The 21,632-nt window shown below is 39.7% G+C and overlaps 1 protein-coding gene across 14 annotated transcripts in view; it reads right to left on the reverse strand.

The window, feature by feature from the left end:
• Window positions 1-21,632, reverse strand: part of GRM1 (glutamate metabotropic receptor 1) — a 374,689-nt gene that overhangs the window by 51,255 nt on the left and 301,802 nt on the right. For all 14 annotated transcript variants that reach the window (XM_070256560.1, XM_070256554.1, XM_070256558.1 and 11 more), the window contains exons 5-6: window positions 16,893-17,139; window positions 12,375-12,543 (exon numbers count right to left, since the gene is read on the reverse strand). In XM_070256560.1, coding sequence (XP_070112661.1) covers window positions 12,375-12,543; window positions 16,893-17,139 — 416 coding nt within the window. The remainder of the gene's footprint in view (window positions 1-12,374; window positions 12,544-16,892; window positions 17,140-21,632) is intronic.

The raw sequence follows: 21,632 nt of genomic DNA on the forward strand, positions 1-21,632 counted from the left end.
TATGTACTTATAGTAGGTATTTTAATACCTTTGCTAATTCCATCATCAGTGTAATTTCTGGGACTATTTCTACTGCTTTATTTTCCTTCTAATAATGTGTCACCTCTTCTCACTTTGTTGCATATCTAGAAAATTGTGACCAGATGCCGGCCATTGTGTTCATAAGGTGTAGAGTGTTGGTTTTTTTTTTCTTAAAGAAGTATTGGCCTGTGTTTTGGCCGGCAGCTAAGTTACTCATGGCTCAGTTTGAACCTTGTTTTTAATCTTTGAGGGCAAGTTTAGAATAGTCTCTCTTCTGGCAATAGTTTAGCCTCATTACTAAGGTGTAACACCTCTGAGATCTCTGCTTAATTCCTTGTGTATTCAACAAAGTACCTCCACTCTGACTTGTGGAAACTGGGACAACTCCTGGCCTGATGTGAACTTTGGGAATCCAGCTCTCCAGTAATCGCTCTTTACCTGGGCTTCTTGAATTCTGCCCTACTCATGTGCAGATAGGTACCCAGTCAAATACTCAAGGGAACTCATATGCTAACTTCTGGGATATTTTTCCGCATAGATTCTACCTCTCTCTTACCCTAAAAGACAAATTCTAGCTGCCGTGGCCTTCCTAAACTCTGATTTCTGTCTTCTTAAATTAGCAAGATCACCAAGTGCTGTCTGTGTTCCTTCTCGCTGAACAACCATCAGGAAATTGCCCACAGGAAGAAAGCCTGAGTGAGTTGAGGGTTCATCTTGTTTGTTTCCCTTCACTTCCCTGGAATCAAGGTCATGCACTGTTTCCCAAAGTCTGAACATAGTTATTTCATCTATTGCATCAAGTTTTCTAGTTGTTTACAGCAGAAGGCCACGTCTAGACTGTTCTTCCCTCACGGCTGGAGGCAAGTCCCTCCCTACCACACTAAACATCAAATGTTCTCATAGACTGAGTCAGAAATTAAACTAGAAATATATCGTACCTGGAAATCATACAAGCACTAGCCTTTGTGAAAATGAAATTATCTTCTCACAGATCAGGTTGAAATTTATACCACTCTTTTAGAATTACACAAAAAATGTCAACTGACAGTATATTTTCAGAAAATGTAAATGGTTTTCTTTTTCTTCTTTTTATTTAGAAGGTAAAATCAAATTAAGTCTTTTTGAAAAAATTCACACCAATCCTCAGAATAAGCTTGGGACATTTCCATTTCAAATGATCGATTTTTCTGAGTGATATGAGAAAAAAATTGAACTAATAAATGAATGCTACTTTCTTATTTTAAGTCGTATAAGAAGGACAGTAAGAGCTATCACAAAATATGATATCTTTCTTCAGATATCAGCTTTATCTTTTCCTCTCACTATAAAATTAATACAACTTAAATATTAATTAATTAAAATTTCTCTCACTATAAAATTAATACTGCTAATTAGAGAAAATCAAAAGATGATAATGTAAAACACATTTATTAATGCAGGATTACTGGTGAAGGTAGACTCTTTGAGTAACTGGTACAATTAGCTTTTGAATGAATGATTAAATGAGTGAATAAGTGATGAGCTTATACCATTAATAAATAACGAAAAATGGAACTGCTAATTGAAGTTTTTGTTTATTACTCCTTCTTTATTCAGCCATAACACATGTGCTTTTGCCCACGATGTCTATGATATGCGATTTGTCTTTTCTATCTCTCAGCCACCACTCCAGACTCAAATTTTGTCACTTTACACCTGAATTCTGGTCCTTGTCTCCTAATCATAAAATATGCCTTTAATTTCTTCTCACTCCAGAGTAATAGGCACACAACTGCCAAGATCATCTGAATGGCCTCTGGGTTCCTCAAGAGAAGAGACCAAGCCGTATGTTTATTGTTTTCAAATCATAGTCATTAAGGTACAGAAATGTACCAAGAACACACAGTAGATGGCCAATGAATGAGTGTTGAATTGAATCTTTTTCAAAAATATAAATAGGCCCCTCAAGGAACTCTGGTGCCTCCCTCTTCCAATACCTTTGAAATATAAGCTCTTCATCAGGCATTCACTCAGTCCCTGGTCCTTGTTTCTGTACGTAACTTTGTCTGCTATTAAATTCTTACATAAGTCTGCCAAATAAGCAGGGACAGCCTCTGCCAAACCCTGCTTATGTCCTCATTGATATTCACATTACTGTTTGTTTGTTTATTTACTGTGGAGGGAGGTTTCAAATAGAGTAGGTACATCTTTGAATTTATTTTTCAACTAGCTTACTCTTTACAAGGATTATTCTGGCTGCTATATGGAGAATAGACTTTAGGGAGAGTAAAGAGAGTGAGAGAGAGTCCTGTTTGAATCCATGGCTCTAATATGGAAAATATAGTACATAAATATATTTTAATTAAAGAATGATCATTACCTTCCATTTAGAATGTCATCTTTGCTTCATCCATCTATATGTTACTACTTTCAAGATCAGACACAACATCACAAGCTCCTGAAAGTATTTATGGGACAGTAAGCCCTTTGAAACATGACCTTATTTGGAATTCTCTAGGAATTAAAATATAGTTGGTATTTTATTACTACAGTTAGCTTTTGTCCTCTAACTGTTTCACATGTATATGGTAGACATGTTTCATTCAGATACAGTTTCTTTATAATTCTTAGGTCATTTTTCTCTAATTTATGTTCTAATCCCTAAAACATCATGAATATTTTTATTAGTTTTATATTTGTCATACTCACTGGTATTTCTTTTGCATAAAGTATACACTCAATAAGTGCATAAAGTATTTTTTTTCATTTTTGTCACAATAAAACACTTTTATGATAGCTCTGGGCCATGATAAAAGTTTTGATATTCACTGAAACTGCCCTTGAAGAACCAGGCTTACTGAGCCATGGGGCCTGTCTTGATTCTTTCACATCCTGATTATGTGGTGCTATGTTTATTGTCAGGGAGACCAGGTGACCCACTGCTACGCACAATGCTGACTCAGTCACATATACGCTGTCCGAGTCTTAAAGTATTTATGCCACAGGCAATCAAGCGTTCACTTTATGACTAGGTTTCTGAAGTAACTTGAAATGGAGTTTTAAATTAAAGTTTTATTTATAAAAAAGATGAAAGAAAATAAACAGCATCAAGAGAATATAATGAAGGAAAAGTAACTATGAATCGAAGGAAACAGAGAAAATTTCCTTCAGAAGGGAAATGCCTGAAAGACTAAATGGAATCAAGAAGCTGAGTCTGCCCTAATTAGGACCATAGGAGAGGCAGCTGCAAGAGAGAAGAGCTAGCCTTGCCGCTTGTGTCCCCACAAAGACCTGTATGAGAGCTTGACAACAATCAACTCTAATTGCTGATATGTTTTTCTCCAGCCACACTGAGTTTCTCAAAAGAAGGGGCCATGTTTAAGTTTTCTTTGCATTCACAGTGCTAGCTTAGTTCTTGGCACATATTAATTACTCAATAATATACGTCATGTGCTGCATAACCACATTTTGGTCAACAACAAACCACATTTACAACAGTGGTCCCATAAGACTAGTAGCATATAGCCTAGGTGTGTAGTAGGCTATACCCTCTAGGTTTGTGTAAGTACCCTCTATGATGTTCACATAATGATGAAATCATCTAATTACACATTTCTCAGAACGCAGCCCCATCGTTAAGCAACGCATGACTGTAGATGGATGTGATATGTCAGTTAAGATTCAGTGCTCTCATTGTCATGGCCTGGGCTCGTTTCCCAGTCAGGGAGCCACACCACCCACCCATCAGTTGTCCTACTGTGGGTGGCCGCATGTTGTTGTGGTGCTGACAGCTATGCCGTCAGTATTTCAAATACCAGCAGGGTCACCCAGTGTGGACAGGCTTCAGCGGAGCTTCCAGACTAGACAGACTAGGAAGAAGGACCTGGCTGCCCACCTCCAAAAAAATTGGCCATGAAAACCCCGTGAATGGCAATGGAGCATTATTGGATACAGTGCTGGAAGGTGAGAGGATGCGGCAAAGAGACCAAGCAGGGGTCCGTTCTGCTGTACACAGGGTCACCAGAAGTCAGAATTGACTCAATGGCACTAACAACAACAATGTAGATTGAAGAAAAGAAGAAAATAATATAGAATATGATATAAACAGAGGAAATGGAAATAAGGAATTCAAAGAGAATAAAAAATATGGGGAAATTGAAGACAGCCTTATCAGAACTACATAAAAATATCATTTTAGGGAAATCGCTACATTCTAATTTATTACATGGAAGATGTAATAAAAATGCTGTAGGAATATAAAATGGTCACAGGGATGGACATACATTGAAGGGGCTATGTGCTAGGCGCTGTGTCCAGAATTACACTAACCTTCACCATTGCTCCAAGGGTGGAGTTAATTAGGTACATTTCTCAGATGAGGAAACAACTGCAGAAGGGCTCAGTACCTTGTGCAAATCTCAGGCACATTATTCCCCAAATCTAGGCTCTTCCTAGTATAACAACGGCTGCCAGGGCAATGACATGTTATGCTCAGAACCAAAATTATATCTCAGAGGTTGGCAAACATATATTCAATTAATCGACCTTTGTTGTGTGGCCCACTGTGTCAGCCATGGTGTTATATATGGGGATAAACTAATGAAAAGACCTGATCATTGAGGTTAAGGAGCTCACAATCTAACATATGTGTTAAGTATACTGCCAGTAGGAGGAATGAAATGCTTATGGAAAGCATATACATTCAATTTTTCATTCATTCACAATATGCATTTAAAGTGCCTACAATGTGCCAGGCACTATGTCAAGGCTAGAACAAAAAGATACTATCGTCATCCTTGAGAAGCCGTTATTCTACAGAAGGGCTTTGAGAAAACTAAAGCAAGAAGAGGAATAGGGTGCAGGGCAGGGACCAAGGAAAGGCAAGTGTAGCACCCAGGGACCAAATTTAAAGAGATACTTACCCTCGGGGTTGTGCAAGTACCCACCCTACACTTCCCAGCCTTGAGAGTGAATGCCTCCTTAAAATCTATGTCCTAGTCACTTGCCTCATTCTAGTCCTCCCGGATAGGGAGACAGCTGGAATGGGGAGGTGCAGCCTTGCCGATGGCGGCCGGGTAAGTCTTCACTAAGACATTGCCGTTTGAGCAAAGACTTGAGAGAGGGAAAAGGAGTCAGCCCTGAATATGTCTCATGAAAGAGTGTTCTAGGCAGATGCCTCTAGGAGCCAGAGCAAAGACCGGGCGGTAGAGTACCCTGTGTGTTCATACTTCCTCCTCTATTTTTCTGTGTGTATATTTCAATAAATGTTTAATTACAAAAGCAAATGGGCCCTGTTTCTGCCACTGCCACTTCCAAGACGTGGTAGCCGTGCTGTGCTCCTGCTCGGCCAAATATCACGTGCTTTAGAGCAGCTTCTGTCAGGATCTGTCCCCAAAAGCGGCAGAGAGTCTTGTCCTGAAGCTTAGGTGACAGCAGTAATTTCATGTTTTCACATCTACCATAAGATACAAAAAGGAATATTTTGCTTTCAATTTTTTAAAAATTGTAGCCAATATATTTTTAGTAGCTGGGGCAGATCACATCATCATGTAATCACAGACTTCTCAGATAAGAGTTTTTTATATTCCTGTGGACAATTTATATTCAGAATCTGCCATCCTGCTGTGGGATTTAGAAAATATTACATAATGGAAGAACTATATCATTGTTTTACTGGTGGCCAAAATGGTTACATTAACTATGAACAATTTAAATGGGTAGTTTGTTTTGGTTCGTGACAAGAGAAAGCCCAGGTGTATGGGACACTTGTAGTTGATGATGTTATGACTAACTTTCCTAGCTGGTCTTAGGGCTATGTGAGAGTTGTCTTATTCTTTGAAAACATAAGCTGAAGTACTAAGGTAGGAAGTGTTGTGATATTTGTATCTCACTTTCAAATGGTTCAGGGAGCCAATAGGAGAGAGAGAGAGAGAGGGGCAGGGAGGGAGAGAAAATACAGTGAAAGATTTATAATTGTTTAATGCAGTTAGTAGATACATGGGTGATCAGTGTACTATTTGCTAATGTTTCCCTTTTTGTTTCAAAATGAGAAAAAAGGAGGAAAGTATTAACTAGATCAAAATTATGAGAAAATAAGGAGAAAGTTGAACAAGAATAAAAATACTCCTTACAGATGTGGGAATTATTCAAAGATAATCCATAGTTATTAGGCATGAAATAACTTTTCAAAAATCTCATAAAGCTCCAGCCAGATGGGGCTGGATGGGCTGGGTGGTGGGGACAGGCCATGACATACCCTTGCAAGCCACGTATGTGATCAGAGCGATCAGATGATGATCGTTTGCATCATGGGAATATTTGCTTGAGGTAGATTTCAGTCTAAACCAATTCTCTTGCCTCCAAATTGAAGACAAAATTCCTCCCCATACAGCCACGGAGGGAATGAAACATACTCAAGCATTTTGAAGCACGTGCACTGGAGGAGAATGAAACTATTTCCAAATTCTATGGCCCAGCATATAAAAACAGAAATAGCTGGAAGTATAAATAAATACAGCTACAACGTGACACAATTTGAACTCTGAACTTGGAGCAATTGCAGATGGAAAATTGAGTATAAAATGGTCTGTCCAGCATGACCCACAATGTGACCTGGAATAAAAGCAGTGAGTGAGCTACTCAGGTTCAGTGTGAGAGTGAGAAGAGTGGAAGGGGATGCATCATATATGCTCTTCCCACCCCCGTTTCCCTGTCCTGTTAGTGTCTCTCGTTTCCCCAACCCTAATCACAAGCACTGAGATCAAAGGAGTAATGTCTTCTCTGGTGGTAAATAGACCAGGAAATGGTGTTATAGCATGTCTTTAGTTAATTTATATTTTAATGAAAAGTTTGCAATGTTTCCATCATCACAAAATACATGGAATGATAACATTTTTCAAAGTTCATCTATCTGATTTCACGTTATACAATGTTTCATATTCTATCACATTACTGAAGTTGTTTTTCTCCCTGAGAGCATTTAATTGTGATATTGGCAGGCGTGTTGTAACCTGGAATAGAAACATTATGATGCGCCTATGTTTTCTTCTCAACTTTGCTACTGAATAGCACGGACCCAAGACACATCTATTTCCTGTAGCTATTTCTTCATAAAGTAACAGGAGGAATTGACAGCAGATAAGTATATGTTCTAGAATATCAAATTTATCCTTATCACATTCTTTATCTTATCGTTAGGAAAGGTAGGGCAGTACTAATTCCTTGACAATTTGGGTGAAGAATGAATATCCAGTCTTCCAGATTATTAGCAATTGTATTTTTAGGTGAAAGATATTACTAGAAATCATAAGTTTTCTACATTGGTAACTTCTCTCAAGTAAATTTACCTACCAACATTAAAAAAAAAAAAAAAAAAAAAAAAGCAGAGACAAACTCCCCTAGCAGCGCTACCTAATAATTCTTACGGCATTGTTAAATCTAGGGACACTTCAAGTTCCAATTACAGGCCAATGTAAATGATCTTTTAAAACAGATTTTCTTAGCTTCCTTCCATCTTTGGAGATATGTTAGATCATAGTGAAATGATGATGTCCCTTTGACTTTGACAATCAACAAATCTGTTGTTTGGCCTCTTTGCTCACCCAATGGGAGGGAAAACTCAGAGCGATATAAGAAGCTGAAGCTGCACAAGGGGCTGTCTGGCAGTTTAAGTTAAGCAAGTTTCTGAGGTCCACACTTCTAATGCCTTTTGAAACTGAACCTTCATCTTTCCAATAGAAGACGCCAGCAACTAGAATGAAATCAGTCTTACCTCATGAATGGAAATTAGTTAACCCAATGCCAAAGTCCATAGTTGGTATGATACATATATAACTGGGCTTTTCTATACATATATAGGGTGTATTTTACTATATGACAATATTGCACATGTAAATGAGGAAACTTTATGATATAGTCCATGTTCACCTAATTTCTCCAGAATTATGTCTTGACTGGTCGGGGGAGAATAGAAGGAATTAGTGATCTTCTCCATGCTCCATGCCCGACCTCCCAGCCCCAAAACTATCATCTTGGAGTAAAAAAATCCAAAGATGAACTTAAGGGAAGAAAAAAATAGAAAAGAGAAAAGGGGGGAAAAGAAAGACTAAAGGCCAGCAACGCAATCCACAGGATTCTTTCCTCGACTTCTTTGCCGGTTTCTTGTCTCTATCCAACTCTCTCACCCTCCTTCACAAATACTGCTTCCTTAACTCCAGATCTGTTCCCTTGGCATTTTAAAGTGGATTTCTATTTATAATCTTTTTGTGGACTATTGAGAAAATAAGGCCTGGCAACTGAAATTTGCATTTGTAGAAAACATGTCAGTTCATATAATGAACGGTAGTTGAACAACATGTGGCTGTGGGATGATAAGAGCCTTGGGTTGGCTCCAAGCCCAGCTTTGGCACTTTCTAGCTGAGAAAGCTTGGGGCAAGTGACTCAACTCCTCTGGGCCTCAGGTTCCTCATCTATGAAATGGGGACAATAGTATCTGCTTTAAAAGAGTTGTTTCAAGGAATTAGTTAAAATGATGTCGGTTAAGCATCTATTATTATACTTGTACAAGAATATGCCTGATAAATGTTAGTCCCTGATCTCTAGTGCCTCCCTTCTCCTTCCTTTCACTTTCCCCTCCTTCACCTCCCCAGCCCTTCTCACCTCTTTCCTGCCCCTCACCACACCACTGAAAATGGCAGCAGGCTTGGTGTGGGAGACCAACGCACCACGTGCCAGGTCCTTGTGTCTGCTTACAGATCCCTTGTCTACATTTTATGTGCTGCCTCAGATTCTCTTTACCTAACCTCTCTTTTAGGCCCTTGGCCACTGGCCCTTGGAGAGTTCTGGAACCCCTGCCTCATCCTATCACTGTTGCTTCATCTTCTGGCATCTCCAGCTGTCTCTCTCCCGTGGAGTAGGCACTGCGTTCCAGAACTGCTTCCACCGTACCCCGCACAGCAGGAGCCCAGATCAGACTGCATGGGATCCAGAGACTTTTTTGTTCCCCTCACTGTTTGTAAATCTGAAGAAGGGTCACGTAATGGGACATGGACTGTGGCTTCCCGAGCAGCTGCCTAAAAGGGTCAGGTGATGTTACTTCCTGTGAGCAAACTTTGACTACAGGAAGCAGAAAATAGCACGGCATAGGTTTAAATAGTCTGATAGATCTGTCCAGAAATCTCTGTGAGGCTGTGCTCAGTGAAGCAGTCTCCTGCTCAATGACGCATCGCCACGGTGGGGGTGTTTTTCCAAGCCCCATATCTCCCTTCCCTTTGCCTTCACTCCTGCTTCTCTGGGATGGTATCTCCCGATAATGCAAGCACTTAAGCCTTGCTTAGCTTTAAGGTTTCAGAGGAACCTGAGCTAAGTACCTGCAAACTACATTGCTTTTTTGCCAATGTCTTCTGGATGGGGTCAGCAAAATGGAAGGACCCAAAGGGAGACTGAAGAAGGGGAAAGGAGAAGTCACTTTAGGGGGCATCTCAGGTAGTAGCTGTGACTTCTCCTTGTGTCCCTCTAGCCCGGGGTGGGACTGATTCCTGCTGTTGCTCATCTCTGAGTTGCCTTGGTGCCCTCTTACTTTTATAACCAATTTCTTATATTAAATTCCCTCTCTCAAACCACCTGGCATGGGTTCTTTTTTTCCTGGCTTAACCCTGACTAACATAACACACAAAAATAAAAGTTTGATTTTATTTACCTTTGTTCTCAGTATGATTAAAATCAATTTATGCCCCCTAAGATACTACATTTATAAGATAGTTATATTTCTAAAATCAATAGCATAGGAAAACTGGACTTTTAACTACTTCAAAGGAAATTACCATAAGAAAGTGCTATGGGTTATCATAAAAGAAGTCAAAAGATTATTTTAGCATTTCAGATGGCATTTGATATTTAAAATGAATAATCCTTTCCTAAAGGTCATGTTTCCCAGCAAATACAAAAGAAAGGCTACAATCATCTTGTAGGCTGCCTCCTTCCCATCTTTGCAGTGGCTACCCAGAGATCTGACTCTCTGCATCCTGGGCCTGGTAGGTGGCAAATTGGTGGTGTGAGAACATAAGTGCTATTATTTGGTAAATGAGATTCAGATTTCATTTGTTTCTGTACCTCATATGGTACTTATGGGAAACAAACAAACATCCCCCCGCACCTCCACTCCAGGTGCTATTGAGAACAGGCATATTTTTCTCCTGCAGGGTACACGATACTTCTAAAAGTGGACCCCAAGAGATTTGCATTTATGCTGAGTGCTGTGTAATGGCTCAGCAATGATTTCTGTGATCTCTTTTGGTAACACTGCACGGGTGTAATGCAACGTGATGCCAGAAATACTTCAGTATCAAGGCATAGAGATGTATGCAGCAGCCTTTCTTCTGACTTGTTGGAGGGGGCAGGCCTTTCTTCTGGAATGTACAAATGGAAATACACATGGTATGTCAGCCTCCATTCATGGCCTGCCAGCAATCAGAAAAACAGAAGGGAATTGTGAAAGAGAGCTGGAATGCAGTGAATCTTTGAAACGATCTGTTTTCTCTTGCCAGGCTTGTTTTCTTTTTTTTGGTACTCTGAAAAACCCAACTTTGTAGTTCCATACATTGTTTCAGCAGTTGTCTGCACTATAGACTCTATGCTACCACCCACACTGGAAAGGAGGCCTGAGCTGAACTTGTGAAACCATTTGAGTCACAGAAGTGCATGAGCCCAGGGCTTCTGGACTGTCTCTATCATATGACTTCAGATCTCAGATGTCCTGGTTTTCCCCACCATCCAGAAAATATGACAAAGACAGAACCCAGTGGTCTGGCATCTCTTGGCAACAGTGAGGGAGGAGTTTTCGGCCTCTCAGTTTCCGAGGATATATTCCTACATACCATGAGACAGCCTCATGTGAAAGAATTCCATCTGGACAAGAATCTGCAATGGATTCTTGGAGAGAAGCAATGCCGACATACAGCCTACACACACTGGTTTGGCTGGAGCCATTCTTATGCTACTGAAATTCTTCCACACTGAGTGGAAACGAATGGTGTCTCCAAGCCTCCCCATGGCCTCACAGTGCCCTATCCATGTAGGATTCCTCACCAGTCTTCCCCTGATCCAACAACTCAAGGATTAACTATGGACATGGCAGGGGGCTCCAGCATCCTGTCATAACACTGCAATGGAGTGCATCCTGATTGGTTAGTTGTCATGACAATTATTAAATATTTTTAATATCACATCTGCAGAGAAGGCACAAGATATTTAAAACTAGGGTGAGTTGCCTGAGAAATTTGTTTCTTACCCAAAGTGACTGGAATTACTGAGAGCTTGAGTCCACCCAGACAGCTCTTCTCAGCTGCCAAAAGATGACGCCGGTTCCAGATCACCGACCTTCCCTGATCAATGGAGATAAGGCTTTTCCAGCTTCTGCACCAGCACTTCCACACAGGACTAGACTCTTGCCCTAAGGACCCCTAAGTGTATGTTTCAGGGCATCTCCCCTGCATGGCTGGTTCCTCAGATCCTGAGAACGGCAGAGCAGAAGGCAGCATGGCAAGAGGGCTGTGCTGGGGGACATTTACGTGACAGCCTGTCTGCTCCCAGAGATGAATCACAGAAAATTAGAGATGGGAAAGGCCTAGAAGGTCATTTAATCTACACGCTTGCCAGTTCACAGTCACTCCCCAATGCTCCATTTCCTAGTGCCACATCCAGCGAGGTTTTAAATAGCATGGGACACGGAGAGTGCTGTTTCCACTCCTTCTCTGAGAATTCTCCCTAGCACTAGAATTCTATCCAGCCAAATGCTCAATATTTGATTTTTATTTACTCTAGCTTTATGTATCAGCGATATCATAATCCCCACCCCAAAAAAGCTTCTGAGAATAATTAGAAAGTGGGGACTCTCTCTTGGCTGAAAAATACCAGTTTCAGGAAAATCAAAAGACCTAGTGGAGAAAAGAGAAATGATAAGCAGCGTTTCTGTCTTACCTCATTTCAACTTCTTTTATTTCAGTTATATTCTTATTTAGCATTGTTCAGCTTCTGCTTTCTCTAACAATCACTAGAACGATGACTAAGCAGTATCGTTGGTCTTGGTCTCCCTGTTTACTTCTGTTTCAAATTTTAATTCAATTATTATTCCCCTTGCTTTCTACATTGTGTTTAAGATCCCAGCTCATCATTGCGATTCAAATAAAAACTATTCTAAATATTCGAATAGCTTGCCTATTCCATTTCCTAATCTTTGTTTATCTTTTCAGTTTTAGCTAAGCACAAGAACAAAAACTGTTAGCCTGGCACATCCTTTCTGGACAATCTTGTTTGAGAAAAGTGTGTTTTGCTTTGCTTATCCCCAGGCAGGAGGCTCCTCGTGGACACTGGCTTACCTTAATCTGACCCTTTAAGCAAGGCTCACTGCACACAGACCGGACCATCCCGCTCTTGTTCATTTGGATTTTGTAATCATCGATGTTCAACACCCCTTCATGCCAGGTTCCGACATGTACATAGTCATAGCGGTTAGCTTCAGTGTATTGCAGATTCATGATATCGTACCTACAAAGAAAACAATGTGTGTCTTGGAGAATGTGGGCATGATATAGAAAACAAAGAAATCTGGCAAATACATAATAATAGAGACAAGGGAGATAAAAGCTAGAAGCATCTCGCATCCTAATGCCAGCTCCTGTCAATATTTTAGTTTATTTCTAACGTTTCCTCTGATTTTCCAAAATGTATGTTTCATTCTTCAGTCTCTGGGTATCACCCATATTTGCTAAAGAATATATTACTCTTGTACTTTTCTCTCTGCATGTTCTCAAAAAAAAAATTCAATGTGTGCTGAGATGATCATCATCTCCTTCAAATCATTATTCACTAAGTTATTCTTTGAAAGAGTAACAATTCTTGAGAACATTAATTTCTTAACTTGATTACTTTTATTCTACTTTTTTCTTTTTCACATTCACTTGTCATTTTCATTACACTGGATTAAAAGATGTGAGTTTTACCAACCTTAGAACTTATGTTAGGTGTTAATAGAGCAAGAAATCTGAGAAATGCATCTTTAATTAACAAGGATGTTGGGAATTTAACATCTTGACATTTAAACTGGTCTCTTCCCTGATTAGGACAAACATTTTCAAATTCAAATAATTGGTGTCAGTTATCTCAGTAATTTCAAATGTCATAATGCTACACAACAGGAAAATCTATGTTTAGAAATCTTCGCTGCAGTCCGAGAGTGTGCTGAGGGGTCAGACTTCACCATTTCCCAGTGTGGGCAGTGGAGAGCCTTCTTGTATGTGATGGAAAGAAAACAGCACTTATCAGAATGTGTAAGCTTGAATCTCTTTTCTAACATTTTAACAGTAGATTAAACTACTTAGGAATGTCACTAAACTCTTTAAGGTTCGTGGGGTTCTTGTGGGGATTTATGAACACAAAGCATGTAAAAAACTATTTCACAATTGGGACAAATGCATATGTAAGGCAATATCACTATATCCTTCATATTTATATTACTAAGAGTGCCCTAAAATACTCTGGTTATTTCCATTACAATAGGAAAACTGGAGAACATCTTTGTATTGGCATAGCCATTTATCTCTCAATCATGGAAAACGCTCTGGCATTCTTCAGTCTTCTCTCCATGTTGTTATTTACTCAACTATGACTTATGTGGCAGTTTCCCAAAAACATATGTCTGACTCTCCCTTCTGGCTCTGCAAAGTGGCCTTCCTTTCTGCAGTACCTGCGCAGAGTTCTCACCCTCCTGCGCTAGAATATGAAAAGCATGGTCTCTTGCTCTTTGTGCTTCACCCAAAGAAATAGATAGCAATGAACTAATGCTTACTCTCCTTCTTCAGCTCTCTTCCCCCTCCCCTCAACGCCCCTACCTAATGCATCCTGGAATTCTTTCTCTCCAAACCTCATTCGGACTCGGAATCCTCCTTAGCCCAGCCCTCCAGGAAGCGACCAATCGACCTCAGTTGACATCTGAAACCCATTGGCTATATCTGGCCTAGTTCTTTATCTAAACAACTAATGTCCTTTATTGACTTTTCTGCCTGTTCTTAATGTGCAAATGCATTCTGTCACCCACAGGGTAGCTAGTGGCTTTTCCAAATCTAGATTCTGGCAATTTCTATAAACAGCAGTCTCATAAAGGGAAAAGGGACTCTGAGAGAGTAAAGCAAGTTTTTCCCTTACTTTTCCAGGAGAACAAAACTTACTTAGAGTGAGAAGCGAGAACGGTGCACCTGGAGCGCGTATTTCATCTCTTTGCTGTTCTGACTTTTGGCTAATAAGAGGGTTCTTATTCTCCTTGTTGCTAAAACGTGCCAGAATGTTCTTCAGTGTAGCTCTCTAGTGATGTCCAATGGGTCTTAACTGTGGGCTGATGGCCCACACTCATCCTGCTGGTCAATGACACTAATTTATACCTCTAATATTTTTCCATACTAAACTTGTTATGATTATAGAACCTGCTGTTCAGTATGAGTGGTTTCCTTTTTCATTTCTTTTAATTTTTATGTTTTACTCTGTATTACATTATTAAATCTCCTTATACATTTTCCATGAAGGCTTATGTGTAATGCTTGCGTTAGAATATCTTTTCCCTGAAAATCAGCTTCCTAAGACTTTTATTTCAACTTTCTCATTTGCTTTTCAATAGGAAAAATCAGTTCACACTTCATTAGCATTTAGAAACTAAAAAATTCACAATATTTTAGTATGAAAACACATTTTTTAAAAGTCCCAAAAGCCATAGGAAAAAAAATACTGAAAGATACCAAGGGAAAAATACTGACTTACTATGAAGAAGCCTTCCTGTGTGCTGTGTGTGTTAATGAACACTGCTCTTTTCTCTTGACCTCAGAGTCCTTTCTTGACAGGTTGGCATTTATTTTGGAATATCCTTATGCTATAACTTACAACTTTACAGCATCCTGTCAATGCATTCGGTTTATGTTGCATGATGATTAACTAAAATAATTATAAGAGGCATCAAAAACATGAATGGTGGTGTGACCGGAGATGGAAGCAGAAGGAGGTGGTTGAAACAGAAATTGAACACAGATTAAGCTGACCAATTTCAACCATGAGGAAATGGTCCTCGAAAAGAGACCCAGAGGGAAGCTCATGATTTAAATTTGCAATTAAAGATGGAGGAGAAACAAGCTGAAATTGTGTGCTTATATTTTGGATAACAGAAATAGAGAAAACAGGCTGGAACTCATATCTATGGAGCGTCTAAATGCATCTGGCCATGTGCTAGGCACATTATGCACATTATCTTATGGAATCACGAAGGAAGGTTTCCCTTCCAACTCTGATCCTTTACAGGGCCTAGTCTCCAGTGGAACCCAGGATTACACCAGGGGTTTAAAAGGGAGAGCAATCAGTATTCTGAATCTCACACCCACTTCTTCCCAGTACCAGTTCCTAAGTTGGGGGCACCTAGAAGCTTTCCACTTGCCCAGGCCCTGGATCATTCCATCCATCCCACTCACATTTCAGTCTAAATCTGCTCCCACCTAACTGGCAGCTTGGAATGAATCTGGTAAATTCATCGTTTTCATTGCTGACGATTACTTGTATCATTTATCCTTCCTAGAGCTATTGGATTTCAACAAGGAGAATCCAGTGAGGCCCCAAAGGGCACTCTCTACACATAGAAATTTAAGTTGACATGAAAGGAAGAGATATGTGGTGAATTATTTAGGGTCAAATAGTCTCTTAAAATACCTTTGAAATGACGTTAAGAAGGTTGCCGATAAGTTTGCCTAATTTTAGGATTAGCTAAAAGGCGGCACGATGTGGCCAAAAGAGCTAAGCCGCAGATTCAGACGGCACTGCCTCTACTAGTTAGTCTCTGCGTGACTTGAGGTGAGTTTCTAGTTTCTCTGATACTCAGTTTTATCATCTGCAAAAGAGGATAATGACATGCCTATAGCAATGAGGATTAAAGGATTTGCCGTTCCATGTTAACACAACATATGCTTTCCTAAAATCTCTCATTCTGCAAAATCATATACTGAAAGATAAGAGGGCTTATAAAAAACAAAAAAAAAAGGATTGCAGGCACACGGTACAGCAGCCAAGCCGAGGGCCTTTTTCTTTCCTGTTTCAGGTTTTAATTCTTATTCCACCACTCTGATTATCCCTTGCCTAGGAAAATTCATGTGAATGAACACAGCTACTCTTTATACTGACATCGTTCTCTAGTACCAACTACATGGGAGCTAAATGGTGTTATAAAAACAAGCATTGCAGAACAGACTGTATGTAAAATGACTTGGGGAAAAATATACATACACATTAGTTAGGTTTAATTTTCCTTTGCTTCTTGACTAATTCTTTGGAAGCCATAGAGACTAAATGCCAGAAAGAAAATTCTTCCCTTTCTTGTTCAAGAGATATGTTAGCAGGAATATAAATTAGCCTGTGAACAGCGGATATGTGTGAAGGACTTGGTTTTCTTCACATATTAAGCTTTTTAAGCAAGTGTAATATTAAAATATTTCACAACCAGTGTGGAATTGGGACCAATCAATCAGAAAGATGCTGGCAGTGCCAGTGAGGGTCCTGCTGGTCAAGAGCAATCTCTTTAGTTCTTGGGCTTGCAGGGTGGTCCCAGCCATTCTGAGGGAAGGGCCAGGGTGATAGCTGGGTAGAGGTGGCACTGACAGGATGCAGGATTGTGGGTGTTTACCAGTAAGTTTTTCAACATTTTATAAAATAATTTCCATCTAATATAAGCCGGGTCATTTAGCTATCTAGTTGTACCTATCTCCACGACGCCCAGAAACCATGGAACCAAAGGGGCCAGAGTTGCCATCTGGCTAGCTCAGGAAGGATCACAAGGTCATTCAGGGTCCTTATGGAAAAGATTGCTTTACCTTCCAGGAGCATCTCCTTTCTCATCAAACCACACCTCCTCTCCAGACACACCAATGAATGTGGACTTGATGAGGAAGTCCAGGAGTTTGCTGCCGTCGATGGGCTTCATGGCATCGCAGAGGCCCACATGGCCCGGGCAGAGGGCGTGGTGCATGTTCTGCAGCCCATGCGCCATGGCGTAGATGGCGTTGATGACAAACCCCATCTTACTGTCCTGGACATAGTTTTCTTCTAAGCTTTCATTGCCTGTAACATAAAAACAGATCACTACCAAGGTTGCAATAACAAAGTCTAGGCCCGCATGTTTAATTCTCAAATGCTTTTCAGGGCTCTCAGAAGAAGGGAAAGCCAAGAGTACCTGTTCAAGCTCTGTACTTGTCACTAGCTGCAGTGCATTCTGTTTGCAAATGGTTTATTCCATTTTATTTTCTAAATTCAATAATGGTTTTATAACATATCATAGAGGTGAAAATAAAGAACTTTCAAATATTGCAAGGAAATCCTTAAGGAACGATTAAAATAACTTTTATTCCTTTTTGGTTCACAAAGACGTATTAAAAGTCTCCCTGTATCATGGTATTGCTTCTTTTTGGTGATGAAGTTTGTCCTTGAGCTAACATCTGTGCCATCTTCCTCTATTTTGCATGTGGGCCACCACCACAGCATGGCTTGATGAGCAGTGTGTAGGTCTGCACCCAGGATCCAAACCCATGAACTCTGGCCACCGAAGTGGAGTGCATGAATTTAATCACTATGCCACAAGGCTGGCTTCTGGAAAAGCATTTTTGATACCCTCTATGACAATCCATAATCCATAGTAAGTCAATTTGTGCATTATCTAAACTTTGGTATTTTCTTTTGATGATTCCACTAATTTTATCATCTCTAGGGCCACAAAAACCCAGAATAAGAAGAACTAGGTAATCTGAATCTCTTCTAATATATAGTCGGCACTACAGAAATATTGGAATCAGATTTGCTAATTATTAGAAACTCAGGTAGAATGTTTTTTGATGGAAGAGTCATATTACATGTGTAATTTTAACCTTTAGCTTTTACCTATGGATTTCAAAAACCCTGCAACCATTTCTACCTATGTTGCAGATGATCAAAAGTTCCCCAATTACCAAGCAGTTCACACGAGCAGTATTGCATTAGATATGAGCTCCATATCAGTAGTCTAAACTTTAGGACTTACATATAGATGAGAAATTCAGGGACCAACGGAGTTTGCTGAAATAAAGGTAATGGATTTGGAAAACAAAATAAATTTGGAGCACACCACTGGCATGGTTCATGTACTTAGGTTCAGAAATTTGCTTCTCTCTGTGGTGGGCTTTCCCTCCCCACTTGACTGACAGTGAGGGGTCCACACGAGATGCTCAAGGTGCTGGAAGCTGGGAAACTGGGTGAGTTCAGCCACTTATGGGGTTGAGAACAAGGTGAGGCCAGCTGACCTCTTTGTTTCACCCTGAATAGGTCACTGGACACTAAGTTTCCTGAGCTGGAGAGTAGCAGGCAGGCTTTACGAGGTTAGAGAGCTTAGAGTGTTTAGAAGAAACAGTACGGAATTTTGACTTTGATGTTGAGCTTGAGATGAAATAAGACATTTCTAAGGAGTTCTGTTTAAAGGCAAATCTATTCAGCTATAGTTGAAAATGTGAAAAAGACAAACGCCTATCTATCCTAAGAGTGAGATACAAAACATCAGGCCAGGTTGAAGAGGGGAAAAGTCAATTTTGACCCACCTTCCGGATCACTTAATAGGAAATTGTTAAACGTGTGATTTGCTAAAGTAGTATTTTCCCAGTTGAAAGGACATTTTCCGAGAGGAAATGTGGAGTAAGAGGCAGAAGGGGCATTTTAAAATCAAACTGTACAGAATAAGTATAGAAAGTTGTATAAAGCAGAAAGCAAACATCCTCCTTGCAAAAACTGCAGTCATTGAAACAGGCTAACTTATGTCTGTCACCCTGAGCCCCTGGCTCTCAATGTTGATTTGCTTTTCCTCTCTTTTATATTAGGATATAAAAGAGATAAATTAATGCCATCTGTCTGAAAAGTTTTCAACAAGCCCTTAAATACTGCCCGAAACCTTCCAGTGCTGGAGTTAAGTGTTAAAGCTGCTGGAATTAGAGAAATTACCAGGAGTTAAAGAAAGAGAAAAACTAGACAAAAATTGGGTGGCAAATAATCTTCAATGCAGCAGCCACTGAAAGGGTTGCAGTCAATACTAAAACCAGCCGCTCGAAGTTGCAGCTATTAAAGTTGATCCCAGGAGCAAACTGTGGGAAAATACAAGAATAAATGCCTAGCGTTCTTGACCAAACGGAAAATTCTGTTAGGGACAAGCCTCATGGCCGCTGAGTTTGTTGTTCTTTTTGTTTTGATAACTGCTATCAAAGATTTATTACATATTTTAAAAAAATTATGTTGGTGTCCCCAGTACAAATTTATTTATTTATTTTTTTAATTGTAATTTTTTTCGGATGTACATCATATTTCAAATTCTGGATACATTACATCATGTTCACCACCCGAACACTAACTATAGTGCATCCCCTCACATGTGACCCTAATCACCCCTTTTCCCTCCCCCCTCCCCCCTTCCCCAATGGTAACCACCAGTCCAATCTCCAATGCTATGTGTTTTTTTTTTTTTTTTGTCATTTTTATCTTCTACTTATGAGTGAGATCATATGGTATTTGACTTCCCCCCTCTGACCTATTTCACTCAGCATAATACCCTCAAGGTCCATCCATGTTGTCACAAATGGCTGGATTTCGTCATTTCTTATGGCTGAGTAGTAGTCCATCATGTATAAATACCATATCTTCTTTATCCATTCGTCCCTTGATGGGTACCTAGGTTGCTTCCAAGTCTTGGCTATTGTGTATAATGCTGCAATGAACATAGAGGTGCAAGTATCTTTATGCCTTTGTGTTTTCAAGTTCTTTGGATAAATACCCAGCAGTGGGATAGCTGGATCATATGGTAGATCTATCCTTAATTTTCTGAGGATAATCCAAACTGCTTTCCATAGTGGCTGCACCAGTTTGTACTGCCACCAGCAGTGAACAAGGGTTCCCTTCTCTCCACACCCTCTCCAACATTTGTTGTTTCCTGTCTTGTTAATTATAGCCATTCTGATGGGAGTGAGGTGATACCTCATTGTAGTTTTGATTTGCATTTCCCTGATAGCTAATGATGTTGAGCATCTATTCATATGCCTGTTGGCCATCTGTATTTCTTCTTTGGAGAAATCTCTGTTCAGATCTTTTGCCCATTTTCTAATTGGATTGTTGGTTTTTTTGTTGTTGAGCTGTATGAGTTCTTTGTATATTTTGGATATTAACCCCTTATCTGATATGCGGTTTGCAAATATCTTCTCCCAATTGTTAGGTGGTCTTTTCGCTTTGTTGATGGTTTCCTTTGCTGTGCAGAAACTTTTTAGGTTGATGTAGATACAGCATCCATTTATGATAAAAACTCTAAATAAATTGGGTATAGAAGGAAAATACCTCAACATAATAAAGGCCATATATGACAAACCCACAGCAAATATCATTCTCAATGGAGAAAAACTGAAAGCTATCCCTCTAAGAACAGGAACCAGACAAGGATGCCCACTGTCACCACTCTTATTTAGCATAGTATTGGAAGTCCTAGCCAGAGCAATCAGGCAAGAAAAAGAAATAAAAGGGATCCACATTGGAAAAGAAGAAGTGAAACTGTCATTCTTTGCAGACAACATGATTTTATATCTAGAAAACCCTAAAGAGTCCACTAAAAAACTTTTAGAAATAATAAAGGAATATAGTGAAGTTACGGGATACAAAATCAATGTACAAAAATCCATTGCGTTTCTATACACTAACAACGAAGCAGCAGAAAGAGACATTAAGAATACAATCCCATTTACAATCGCAACAAGAAGAATAAAATACCTAGGAATAAACTTAACGCAAGAGGTGAAAGATCTGTACACCAAAAACTATAAAACATTGTTGAAAGAAATCGAAGAAGACACAAAGAAATGGAAAGATATTCTGTGCTCTTGGATTGGAAGAATTAACATTGCTAAAATGTCCATACTTCCTAAAGCAATCTATAGATTCAATGCAATCCCTATCAAAGTTCCAACAACATTTTTTACAGAAATAGAACAAAGAATCCTAAAATTTATATGGAACAACAAAAGACCCCGAATAGCCAAAGGATTCCTGAGAAAAAAGAACAAAGCTGGAGGTATCACACTCCCTGATTTCAAATTATGCTACAAAGCCATAGTAACCAAAACAGCATGGTACTGGCACAAAAACAGACACGCAGATCAATGGAACGAAATTGAGGGCCCAGAAGTAAAGCCACACGTTTACGGACAGCTAATATTCGACAAGGGAGCCAAGAGCATACAATGGAGAAAGGAGAGTCTCTTCAATAAATGGTGTTGGGAAAACGGGACAGCCACATGTAAAAGAATGAAAGTAGACCATTCCCTTACACCATGCAGAAAAATCAACTCAAAATGGATTAAAGACTTGAATGTAAGACCCGAAACCATGAGACTTCTAGAAGAAAACATAGGCAGTACGCTCTATGACATTGGTCTGAGCAGCATATTTTCAAGTCCCATGTCTGACTGGGCAAGGGAAACAAAAGAAAAAATGAACAAATGGGACCCCAGTACAAATTTATGAAGCCATAGTTGTCTAGTGGATGCGTCCTTCATCACACT

Source organism: Equus caballus, chromosome 31 (assembly GCF_041296265.1).
Source record: "Equus caballus isolate H_3958 breed thoroughbred chromosome 31, TB-T2T, whole genome shotgun sequence".
NCBI classification, from domain to species: domain Eukaryota; kingdom Metazoa; phylum Chordata; class Mammalia; order Perissodactyla; family Equidae; genus Equus; species Equus caballus.